Source organism: Harpegnathos saltator, unplaced genomic scaffold, assembly GCF_003227715.2.
Source record: "Harpegnathos saltator strain DR-91 unplaced genomic scaffold, Hsal_v8.6 scaffold293, whole genome shotgun sequence".
Classification (NCBI taxonomy): domain Eukaryota; kingdom Metazoa; phylum Arthropoda; class Insecta; order Hymenoptera; family Formicidae; genus Harpegnathos; species Harpegnathos saltator.
Genome location: NW_020230087.1, coordinates 222,501 through 235,000, shown reverse-complemented (window position 1 = coordinate 235,000; position 12,500 = coordinate 222,501). Strand labels below are relative to the sequence as shown.

Genomic DNA, 12,500 nt, shown 5'->3' with positions numbered 1-12,500 from the left:
TTTAGAGTCACGTCCATGCGCGCTAATTCGAGGTCTCAGGCACGTCGACCTCGCCTGGAGCACGTCAGAGCCCCGATGTGGCAGGTGGTTCGCGACGCGACGCGACGCGACGCGACGCACCCGGAGCGCGCGCGATTCGACAATTGAAGGGCCTCACCGCCGTCAGGAACAGAATCTGCGGGAATCCGCGGCTTGTCAGGCTGTGTTCGGCCTGACGGTAGCTACGCGCAGTTGGCGGCACAAAGCGACACGCGGGATTGAAAAACCGATACACGCTCTGGGTGCCTTTGATTCACGCGCCGCCCTTTCCTACACGCTACACGCCGCTTCCTTTTTCCCCTCGCCGCGCATCTTCTTTTTTCTCACTTTTACGCGGTAAAATATCACGCGGCTACAACACAGGCCGCACAGTCCCGTACGTACGTGCGGTACGACGTGTAGTACATACGATTCCACCTGTGCGCGCCTGTGATCCCCTTTTTAAACTTGACCGTCCGTGTGAGACGACGAGAGAAGTGTCGCGCGTAAATCGACCTATCACGGTTCTAATAGTTTCCGCCTGTATAATTCGCGCCGGCTACGCGCGTCCACCTATCGATGCTAAATCGCCGCGAAAAGATTACTCGAGAGTGTTCTCGATGAGAGAAACGCTCGCTCGTTCGCTCGCGAACGCGAAGGACGTCGTACATGTGAGATAACGATGTGATTTAGTCGCTATAGACGGACTCAACAGCTCTCATTTCTCCTTCTCCCTCCCTCCCTCCCTCTCTCTCTCTCTCTCTCTCCCTCCCACCCTCCCTCCCTCTCTCTCTCTCTCTCTATCGCTCGCTCGTGCATTTAAATTCTTAATTCGCAATTTAATCCCCCCGATCGCGCGTGCCGCGAGTTGCTCGTTCCGAGTTCGCGAGATCGCGTGTAATCTCCGCCTTCTCCCGCGACGACGGCAACTTCCACGTACACACCTGGCAGCAATTATTCCTCTCGTTGACGCTGCTGATATTCCGTCGTCGCGTACGCGAGAGAACTCGGACGAACGAGAGAGTCATCCTCCTGATTTTCGGTCGGTCCCCGGCGCGAAGACGCGAGATTCGAAAGAGCCGCGGCAATATTTCCGGTGCCTCGTCCGAGCCACGCGACACATCACGAGGCGACGTCGTGGTGTGAACGGCTTTTGATTAAATGTCAAACGTCACAGTTGTCGCTTGTAGTAATATTAAGTAGAGCAGTAGAGCGAGACTCGCCGCGCAGTCGCCGCCGCAGTCTTTGAAACGTGTAACGAGCGGGTTCGAGGCAGCAATGACACCATTATGACACGGTCCGTCGGTATTCGGTGCGCGCCGAATGCGCTCCGAATGGGATTACAGGCACGTCGAAGCAAGCAATCGCCAGAACCGGGATGTGTGTAATACATCAGGATAAAACATCACCCTCGCTCGCGTCGCGTCGAGCCTCGAGTCCGCTTAATCTTTTTAGGCGTTAATCGCGCGCGCGCGTACGTGATTCTAACGCGTAATGGAAGATAAGATTACAGGTATCGCGTGCTTCGCGCGTTTAAATTTCGCGCGACCAAGCTCTACGCAATCGGCGCAATCGCGAGATTAACCGGTATAACATTAAGAAACACTCCTCGTGTTTCTTAATGTTATACCGGTCACTCATTCTAACCCACCGGGATTCGGAGGATGGACGCGCGGGAGCGCTGAAATTGCATTTCGGACGCTGTTAGGAGGCCGCTCGGCCGCGCGAAATTTAAATCGAATCCAATTAATTCGAAATTCATTCCGCCGTCTGTAATCATAGCTCGACTGTGATCGATCGGCTTCGGTTTAAAATCGCGGCGCGCGCGCGCGTGCGAGAGAGTTTCGCTCTCACCCCCCGCGGTGAGAGAGGAAACGACAAAGCAGCCTGGCCCGAGTAGGTTAGATCCAGAAGCGATCTAGAAGCGCTAATTGTTCGCAGATCACATGGGTTTCCTTGAGTCGGGGTCGGCGGTAGCAGAGCCGTGATCAAAATGAACCTGATAAACATGGACGCGGAGAACCGCGTGGTTCTGAACGTGGGCGGAATCCGGCACGAGACGTACAAGGCGACCCTGAAGAAGATCCCGGCGACCAGGCTCTCGAGACTGACCGAAGCGCTCGCCAACTACGACCCGATCCTCAACGAGTATTTCTTCGACAGGCACCCGGGTGTCTTCGCCCAGGTACTCAACTACTATCGCACCGGCAAGCTGCATTATCCCACGGACGTATGCGGCCCGCTCTTCGAGGAGGAGCTCGATTTCTGGGGGCTCGACTCCAATCAGGTCGAGCCTTGCTGTTGGATGACCTACACGCAGGTATATCGCGCGATTTGTAAGAATCGCGTCGGCGTAAGAAGCGCCGACGCTCCCTCTCGCGAATATCGCGAATCACCTACGACCATGTGGAGGAGTACGAGATTAGAAACGCGCCGCGGCTAACTGAAAACACTCCGCTCGCTCGCCGATCGCTCGCCGATCGCGCGCCGACGCGCGACGCGCGACGCGCGATACACATCGCGACGACAGATAACCTTGATATACACTCTGCGGAACGCTGATCGAGCAGAGATTGCGTCTCGCGCGCGCTCTCTCGAATCAATGTTACACGCAATCGCTCGGCGCAATTATTCGTCAGTTTCCGCGGCCGCTTCCTCCGCGATAGCTATCATCTTTCGCCTAACCGGCAAGCCGCAGCGCGTTGCTTCTATTCTCGCACACGCGGCGGCGGCGGCGGCGATTCATCATATTCGCCGCAAAGAGAGAGAGAGAGAGAGAGTGTGCGCTGCACGTCCTCTATACCGGGAATCACGCCCACGTGTCAGCGCGCGGCGACCTCAACGTGCGCGACGTTAACGCGCGCGCCTTCGCTTCTCAATCCCTTCTTTCGTGAATTAACGATGTTTTCTTTGACTTTAATATATCCCCGTAGTGCGCGCGATCGATCGATCTCTCTCACATCGCGCGCATTTTCCTACGATCAATCTCTAGACCGTACTATTAGATTCTCTCCCTCTGTCTGTCTCTCTCTCTCTCTCTCTCTCTCTCTCTCTCTCTCTCTCTCGCGATATCCGTCGTTTCCAAGATGACGCGCGGATATGAATAGATGGAGTATTACGAGAACGATGGGGTAGCTCTCCTTTTTATCTGTGTCTCTCTTCTCTCACCTTGAGGACGAATAATACTGATACTGATAGTGGATATGATGTCGAGAGAGAGAGAGAGAGAGAGAGAGAGCACAGAGAAACGCAGCACGGTCTACGGATTTGAATCTTCGTAGTAGTAGCGAGTAGCATAGCCGAAAAGTAAGGTCGGACGTTAGTGGAGGACGATGTAGAAGGTAGAATCTCGAGCAAATATACGTGCACAAAATAGGGAAGAACCTGCTGCGCCGATAAGGCTGAGCAAAACCGGGGCGGTTCTGGCTTCCATTCTCATTCACGAGGAGGCTCACACACAACGGCTCGCGTATGCTTTATCACGCGTATGCTTTATCTCTGTCCCAAGGCAAAGCACAAAAAAGCACATTCGAGAAAGAGTTTCGCAGGTACGAATAACAATCCTTGTTGCATCTCTCTCTCTTCCCAACCCCCTCGACCCGACGCCCTTGCAGCATCGGGATACGCAGGAAACGCTGACGGTCCTCGACAGGTTGGACCTCGACACCGAGAAGCCTACCGAAGAGGAACTGGCGAGGAAATTCGGCTTCGAGGAGGCGTACTACGAGGGATCTCTCACGTGGTGGCAGAAGCTCAAGCCTCAGATGTGGTCGCTTTTCGATGAGCCCTACTCCTCCGTCGCAGCTAAGGTACGACGACTCGAGCGCTCGCTCAAACTCTCGACGTGAGGGCGAGAGAGAGAGAGTGTGTGTATATGTATCATAACTCGATTCGATACTTGTACCGTATATGTATATATATATATATATATATATATATATATAGATTGCGCTCTATAATTAATTCTCGCCACGTCGTGAGTCGTACAACATTCTCGTCCGTCGAATAAAGGGAGAGAGAGAGAGAGAGAGAGGGAGAGAAACGACGAGCGCGCGCGCGCGTGTTTCCACATACTCTCTCTCTCTCTCTCTCTCTCTCTCTCTCTCTCTCTCTCTCTCTCACTCTCTCTCTCTCTCTCTCTTCGTTTCTCGCCAAATTGATTAACGAGAGCGTCTCTGTCCAATTATTTTGCAGATAATCAGCATAGTCTCCGTTTTTTTCATTTGCGTTTCGATACTCTCGTTTTGCCTGAAAACCCATCCGGACATGCGAGTGCCGATGATCGTGAATCGCTCGGTAAGGATTGACAACGTGACGTCCTGGGTGGTAGACAAGACCCGCACCAACGCCCACGACGTCTTTTTCTACATCGAGTGCGTCTGCAACGCCTGGTTCACTCTGGAGTTCCTGATACGTATCACAGCGAGCCCGAATCGCTGCGTCTTCATCAAGAGCTCGGTGAACCTGATCGACATGGTCGCTACTTTGAGCTTCTATGTCGACCTGGCGTTGCAGCGGTTTGCCGCCCACCTGGAGAACGCCGACATCCTCGAGTTCTTGAGTATCATACGCATAATGAGGCTGTTCAAGCTCACGCGCCACTCCTCGGGCCTCAAGATCCTGATACAGACCTTTCGCGCCTCGGCCAAGGAGCTCACGTTGTTGGTGTTCTTCCTCGTCCTCGGCATCGTCATCTTCGCCAGCCTGGTCTACTACGCGGAGCGCACCCAGTACAATCCCAAGAACGACTTCAAGAGCATACCTCTTGGTCTGTGGTGGGCGCTGGTGACCATGACCACCGTCGGTTACGGAGACATGGTGCCCAAGACCTACATCGGCATGTTCGTCGGCGCGCTCTGCGCACTGGCCGGTGTCCTCACGATCGCCCTGCCGGTGCCCGTGATCGTTAGCAACTTTGCGATGTATTACAGTCACACGCAGGCGCGAGCCAAGCTACCGAAGAAGAGACGCCGCGTATTGCCGGTCGAACAGCCACGTGTGAGGGCACCAGGTGCGCCACCCGGGGTGACCGGCGGACCCGGTACCGGCGTCGGGCCCCCTGGTTGCGGCCAGCAAATGTCGCACTTGCAGTCTGGAGGGGGTTCCGTCACCAGCGGGCCCCTCGGCCCCGGCATGGGTCAGACGCCCGGCGTCGCGTGCACCGGTCAAGGCCAAGGCCCGCAGAATCGTAGGATGAACGCCATCAAGACGAATCATCCCAAGGACCCGTTCGCCACCAAAACAGGTAAGTCGATGGCGCTCTTCTCGTAATAGTTCTCGTAGACTCGAGTCCGATCCCCCCCCCCCACCGCCCCGCCCCGCCCCGCCCTTCTCCGTCATCTCATTCGCGAATATTCCACTTACCCGCGCGCGCGATCTAACGGCTTCTCGTACTCGCTGCTGATTACCAATTACTCGCGTTTGCGGGACGAGACGAGAGAGAGAGAGAGAGAGAGAGAGAGAGAGAGAGAGACAGAGAGAGATTCGTCGTTTATACGTCGTTTCTGCTGCCCGTTTGTGCTGCGCGCGGCTTTAATAACGGCTCACCTTTGTTCGCGATATTTTCGCCAAGCAAAGACCGCGTCACGCGACGCATTGTACTTGGACTTTTTATCAGATCACTTATCCGCTCGAGTCGTTCGAGGCGAGGCATTGCGCGATCTCACCGCGCAATGATGATGGTATATTTGCGCGCGCGATACACTTCGGTCAAGCCGTGTGTGAGGCGCGTGTTATTGAAATGTAAGCGCGAGCCGAAAAACAAAGGACGGGGATCACACGGCGGCGGGGAGGACATTAACATAAATTACTGTCTGCAAAACTACCATTTCAAAGGGCTTATATTTCCGCTCGGGATAATCTCTCTCTTTCTCTCGCGTATGTGTATATATATATATATATATATATATATACACACCGTCGGATTTAAATTTCGCGTGTTAATGTCCACGTCATCATCGTGCACGAAACGTAAAATGAAACGTAAAATGAAACTGCATCGGGACGCGCGTGGCATTCGCATTTATATGGCGCGCTCGATATGCAATTGCGCCAACTACGTGTACATGCACATAAAGAAGAGAAAAATGACTCCCGTAATTATAGTTAGAACCAAGCCCAAATGTTCGAAACCGAACCGCGTTCGGGGCGCCGCGTCTCCGACGAGGGCGGAATTGTAGCCAGCACAAGCGCTCTCTTGCTCTTGCTCGGCGAAAGAATAAATAATGACGAGAAGAGAAGAACGAGGTGGCTTGCGCGCGATTTTTCTCGCGCGAATCTCAAACCCTGTGTTGACCCTGTGCCGGCCAATCTCTAGTGTCTCTTTTTCTTTTTTTTTCTCGTATGGTGGGTTGCAGAGGAGGACCGGAGGATCTCTGACCTACGCACCAACGGGACCAAGTCAGCCGGAGGTTTGGGTTAAGCCATGATGTAAAAAGATGAGATGTAACGTTCCCGTGAATGCGCGCACTCGTCCAAAGTAAATCGCGCGCTTTTCTCGACCAAACTGGGAACTGGTCCCAAATCGGCACATAAGAAGGGGAAAGAGCAGAGTATGAGATCACGAGAGAGAGTGCACGGTGGTGCTGTGCGAATTTGCGCGACAGAGTGCGCGATTAGTGTAGTCCACACGCCAAGTGAATCGGGGTTCGCCATTCGCCATTCTCGCCATTCGCCATTCGCTCTCGGTCTGATTTCTGGATACATATCTCTTTGTCGCGGCGCACTCGCCGATCCCCGATCGACGCGAACAATTTTCGCCTCGCGTCCTGCGACCTTGAAAATGCCGTCGTATTTTATGCCGCACGTTATTGTTCGCGCTTTTATCCCGCATTCTCGCATTCGTTTCGTTTGTTCTCTTTTCTCTCCCCTATTAATTCCTTACACGCGCGCGACTCTTGTACCGACTGATTGCCGCATTTGAGACCGATTTCCCCCGACTGGCATTGGTTGTTCACCACTATGCCGCGCCGTCACTATATACTATGCGCGACGTTACAGCTCGTCCCTTTATATCATGGATTATAAGCTAGAGAACCAAGCTTATTCTCCACTACCGAGCAATGCCCCGAAAAAAGTGGAGGGACTCGAATCCGTCTGGAAACTGCCCAGCAATAGAGAATAATCTTGATTCCCGCTTAATTCTCTCTAGATTCCACAAAATATATAATAGGCATACATATTACCGTCGGGACAAAAAGAGCGAATCCGCGAGAACGGCTCTCACGGCGGCCAATCTCTTTTGCGTCTCTCTTTCTTTTCTCGTCTTTCGTTTCTTTCGTTACCGGCGGGTCGTACATTGAGGCTGAGGGAATTTTTATTTACGGCTTCCATGCCGTCCGAGTCGCTCGCAGGAGGTTTTGGGTTAAACTGCAATCAAGATTATTCTCCACTGCCGTGGTTAACCCAAACTTCCGGCTGTCTTGGTCCCGCGGAAGCGTAGATAAAAATTCCTCCAGCCCGGACTGCAGACTCCGGATAAACAATAGGTATACACACACACACACACACACACACACACACACACACACACATGTAGATATACATCATCGAGACGAACAAAGAAGAAAGAAAGAAAAAAAAGAAAAGAAAGAAGAAGCGGATGCGAGAGTCTCTCGGCGGTTATACCACCGCGAGTCATCTATTGATCTAAATAGGCAAACCGCATTAGGAAGTTGAGGAGAGATCTTGTGTAGCGAGTAGGCAACTCGTTTCTTTAGACTAACCTTACCCTCCTTCCTTCGCTTGTGTGATTTATTGTATTTTTTAAGGATTCGCCAAGTAACGCACTTGACGATTGGCGTATAAACGCCAATCACTGTATTTAACGCCACGTATTATCGATAATCGAAGAAGCATCGTCTCGTTCGAGGGATCTCGTCCGGATCGGATTTTTCGTTTTCGTGCTTTGATAATAAACGTCGCGATACGACTTGTATAATTTACGCCTCGCGACGGAACCTTTTTACACGCTCTTATCGCTTACCGCATTGGCGCGCATTTACCTACTTTCATCTGGAATATTTATTACGAAAACAATAATCCTAATCTCTCTCTCTCTCTCTCTCTCTCTCTCTCTCTCTCTCTCTCTCTCTCTCTCTCTCTCTCTCTCTCTCTCTCACTGCAAGTGCTCCGCGTGCTGAACGTGCAACATCGCGATCGGAGCAATTTCGGCTAAATATCGTCTGCGATTATAGAATTATCGGTTATAGAAATATATACCTCCGCCGTTTCTCCTCCGATCGAAAAGGAAGAGAACGTTTCCTCTTTTCCGATATCTGTTCCTTTTCGTCTGTTTCTGCTACTTTTCGCAGTTTCATTTTCGTTCACCGTCTCGTTCCGGGTATAGTCGTTAATAGGCGAGCGTAAAACGAAAATACCCCGCAAGAGTGCAGCCAAATATCTTATACCGTCCACCAGACCGCACCGTGTTTGTGACTCGTGTAAACACACCGTGTATCAAGCGTGGCTTCTAAATTTAAGGTAGACGGTTATCCGAGACACACATTGTGGCGAGGAATGTGCGCGCACAGTAGAAACGGGGACGCGAACTTTATCCGCGGTACGTTGAGACTATACGACACCATCGTCGATATCATCGCGCTCGGGTTTATACACATGTCACTTTGATTAGAGAGAAAAAATAGAAAGAAAGAAAAGAGAAACCGCACCGAGATCGCGCGCTTCATCGCGGAAGAATCTCTTCCCATCTTCCAATCAATTTACTCGCGTATATATATATATATATATATATATATATATTCCGTAAGGCCACTCCCATTGTTAATAATGTTAATAATATTCCCCATGTAAGACCCATGGCAAAAATCCGAGAGGAGACCAAAGTAGGGAATCGCGTTGTACTGACGCGTACTGACGCAAACGCGCGCATCACACACACACACACACACACACACATACACACACTCTTTTAGCGTACACCCTCTTACCGTCGTAAATCTTTCCGCACGTATCTGCGGACGTACGTACGATGTCCGTCCGATTCTCACCGCGGCGCGGCGCGGCGCGGCGCGGTTGCGTCAATGTCAGTCAAAAGGTTGCAGTCTCGCGACTCGCAATCTTTTTCGCGAGAAAACAACGTTTCGTCAGCGGTTGACACCTCAGCGGCGAATGCGGTGAGAATGCGGACTCTCTCGCGTCAGCTTCCCGCACGTCGTGGATATCGCCGGGACCAAACCGTCAAACTCCTCTGCCCTTCCCCCCAGCCCCCAAAAAAAAAAAAAAATAAGAAACAGATATCACCGTGAGGGGTATCATTTTTGTAATATCAGAGCGGGAGAAGCGGCTATCCTTGCACCCCTTTTGCACGCGGCTTATCGGTTACAGCTCCTTCTGTAACACTAGCTGAGCGCCTCTTTCTCTACGTCATATATATATATATATATCTCTGTTGTGCCTGAGGAGCAGGGGGAGAAGGAAGTGCAGAAAGGAACGATAAAAGCATATCATATAGGCGCGTATGCGCTATCGATCGAGCAATTTCCACACGCCGTTTTCGCAAATCGTTCGGTCGGCTCTGCGAACACACAGTCGTCGTTTGTTCTCCCGATGAAACTAATCGCGACTTTCCGCCGTCGAATCGCATCTTCGAAAAGAGCGCTTCTCTTTCGGGCAGCTCGAACTTGATTTCGCAGATTTCGCGGCGAACAAAATCGACCGCACAATCGTATCGTTTCGCTCCCTCCTCGGTCCGACGACGTGACCGACAACGTGAATCGTGCTCGAAGACGCGAAAGGACGTTCTTTTTAAAGCGCGCAAAAGACTACGACGATCGGATCGATGTATCATGTCCCGCGCGTCGCAAATCTGTCTGCTTCGGAGAAACGTGTCCATTTTCTTGAATAATAGTACGCGCGATTCATACCTTCACGTGAGGAGAATACACACACACACACACACACACACACATATATACGTATTGTAACTTTGATATTTTATTACGCACAAACGTAAAGTTGCTTTTGTATATACATCCGCGTATATTCTCTGTAACCAAGTTTTATACGGCGCTATCGTGCAATCTCGCACACACCGAGTGCTTGGTCTTACATCATGATTTGTCGTATGTATTCCGTCGTTTCGAAATCGGTCCCTTCGCGCCGGCGTCGTGTATATCCCCGACACTCGTCTCTCTTGATAACGATCCGCTTGGAACGCAGCCTCACGACGTTAGCTAGATAAGGATTATTTTTAAGTGCGGAAATTTGCGCGCGTCGACTTTTCTAGGCGCGTTGTTTCACACAATAAACGGACTACTGCCTGATATACATATACATATACATATATATTCGTACATTTCGGGTGTAACCGTCAAGTATCATCTAATAAGCACCGTGAAGAGAGCCTTTACGCTGCTTCTTTTGCGATAGCGCGATGACTAAAAAGAGACGTTTTCGTTTCTCTTCCGTACATGTAAGCCCTTTTTCGATCGATCTTTCTTATCTTATCTTTTCACTCTTGTTCTCAATACTCGAACGGTAGCTTCGCAAGATCAGGTGACGTCCAATTGTCAGCAGCACAACTTTCCGGCCGATCGGTGTCCGATCTTTTTGGACATCTGAGAGTCTTCTCTTTATTGATTTAGCCGTTTGATCGCTACGCACGCAAACACGCACGCACGCACGCACGCACGCACGCACGCACGCACGCACACACGCACGCACGCACGCACGCACGAGATCATCCTATAGAAAATTTAGCCCTCCATTGCACGAAACGTAAGAGAAAACGTAAAAAAAAAAGGGAACTCGTCGATGTCGTGTCTCGAGCCGTTTCGGAGAGACATTGGCGCGTTACACTTTTCGCAAAGTCGAATACTTATGTCTCACTCCCCCGCCCCTCCTCTCGACAGTCGTCGTCTCCGACGATGCGATGATATGAATAATTTGGTGGTGGACGGCCGTTTTTAACATTCGTCCTCATTCACGTGCGCGCTTTTCTATCGCCCTGAGTTTGCCCGCGCTGCTCGCAATCGCCCCGATTCTTTGTGCCTTAAAGACTGGCTTTCATATCCAGGGCTGTGCACCACCGGCTGTGCGGCGCGCGCGCGCGCGCGCGAGGGCTTGTATTACGTCTTTACCACTTTGTTATTGCAGACAGTATACGGTCTACGCTGTGGTCGCGCGCTTTTCACGCAGCTGCTAAGTTGAACAACTCTGAAGAAGGCGCACGGAAAGATTAATGGGGCTGCAGTGCAGTGTCCGGCACGAATCGCCTGGCCGGGGAAACTTGAGAATATCGATCGCGCGGACAATACCCGCGCGGATGAATTTTCATTCATCATCACCGACGACTGGGAGCGTGGTCGATGTCGGATTCTCGTCTTCTTCAGTCTCGCTTTTCCGCATCTATGTGTGTGTGTGTGTGTGTGTGTGTGTGTGTGTGTGTGTGTGTGTGTGTGTGAGAGAGGGAGAGAGATAGAAGACGAGTATCGCGCATCGGAAAGGACGATTCCAAGACTGTTTTCACTTGGCGTCTGATTACGCAGCCCTGCAAATGGAAACCAGTCGCGATTCGACCCTGACTAGACTGTACGACGTATATTGGCAATAATAAAAGTAGATTCACGCGCGCGCGTACACACACACACACACACACACACACACACACACACACACACACACACACACACACACACACACACACACATACACGCGCGCGCAGTATATTTCACCGGAATGCTCGCATGCACGTTGCAATATTCAACTCTGCTGACTCGAAGTAAGAAAGCGAGAAAGCGGCGCGAAGCCTCGCGCGTCAGATCGATGCCGGAGATTCGAAAAATTTTGCCTCCCTGCATCTCCGCGCGCAAACTCATCCACCTTTTCAATCGGGACGACCCTCCGGGACCCGAGCGCTACATCGCGCCAAGTTTGTCGGCCCTTTCGAAAGCCTTCGTCTCCTCGTGACGAACGTCTTGCACCGTCGAGCCCCGTAACGTAACGTAACGTAACGTTCCGCAAATTTCGCCCCCTCCGTCGCCTCCGCGCCTGCCGCGCGGTGAAATTTGCACGAAACTTCCTTGGGACGCGCGAAAACAACGTCACCCAATTACCCGAGTACCGAAGATAATCCTCGTCTTATCGAACGAGCTCAGAGCCCGGGGCTTGTAAGGCGAGACCCGAGTGACTTAACCCTTTCCCGCTGCTGTAAATTAAACTCATTTTCTGATATTTCAGGGCAATTAATTTGAGAAAACGGCAGGAAAGTCGCGGCGATTCGAGGAAATAATTGTACAGTTTGAGACCAAGAAGCGTGCATTCACGGTTTGTTCTATATAGCGGCACGGAGCAGCTACTAAAGGAACGTGCTGCGTAGAGAGTGAGACAGAGAGAGAGAGAGAGAGAGAGAGAGAGAGAGAGAGAGAGAGAGAGAGAGAGAGAGAGAGAGAGAGAGAGGGAGCAAGAAATAAAGAAAGAAAGAAAAAAAAGGAAAAGGAAAAGCGAGAGAAAGAGAGAGATAC

General features: G+C 51.5%; 1 protein-coding gene across 5 annotated transcripts in view; it reads left to right on the top strand.

Annotated features, from left to right (window-relative positions):
- The window catches only part of LOC105192704 (Shaker cognate w), a 13,698-nt gene extending 1,295 nt beyond the window's left edge, over nt 1–12,403 (top strand). The window contains exons 1-5 of one of the 5 annotated variants that reach the window (XM_025299808.1): nt 827–1,398; nt 1,960–2,338; nt 3,633–3,827; nt 4,213–5,263; nt 11,134–11,420. In XM_025299808.1, the coding sequence (XP_025155593.1) occupies nt 2,012–2,338; nt 3,633–3,827; nt 4,213–5,263; nt 11,134–11,219 (1,659 nt within the window). In that variant the 5' untranslated portion in view covers nt 827–1,398; nt 1,960–2,011 and the 3' untranslated portion in view covers nt 11,220–11,420. Of the gene's footprint in view, nt 1–826; nt 1,399–1,959; nt 2,339–3,632; nt 3,828–4,212; nt 5,264–6,364; nt 10,310–11,133; nt 11,421–12,216 lie in introns of those variants that run through there. The other 4 variants (XM_019840185.2, XM_019840184.2, XM_011157000.3 and 1 more) reach the window with 4 other exon arrangements.
- The last annotated feature ends 97 nt before the right edge of the window (nt 12,404–12,500 follow it).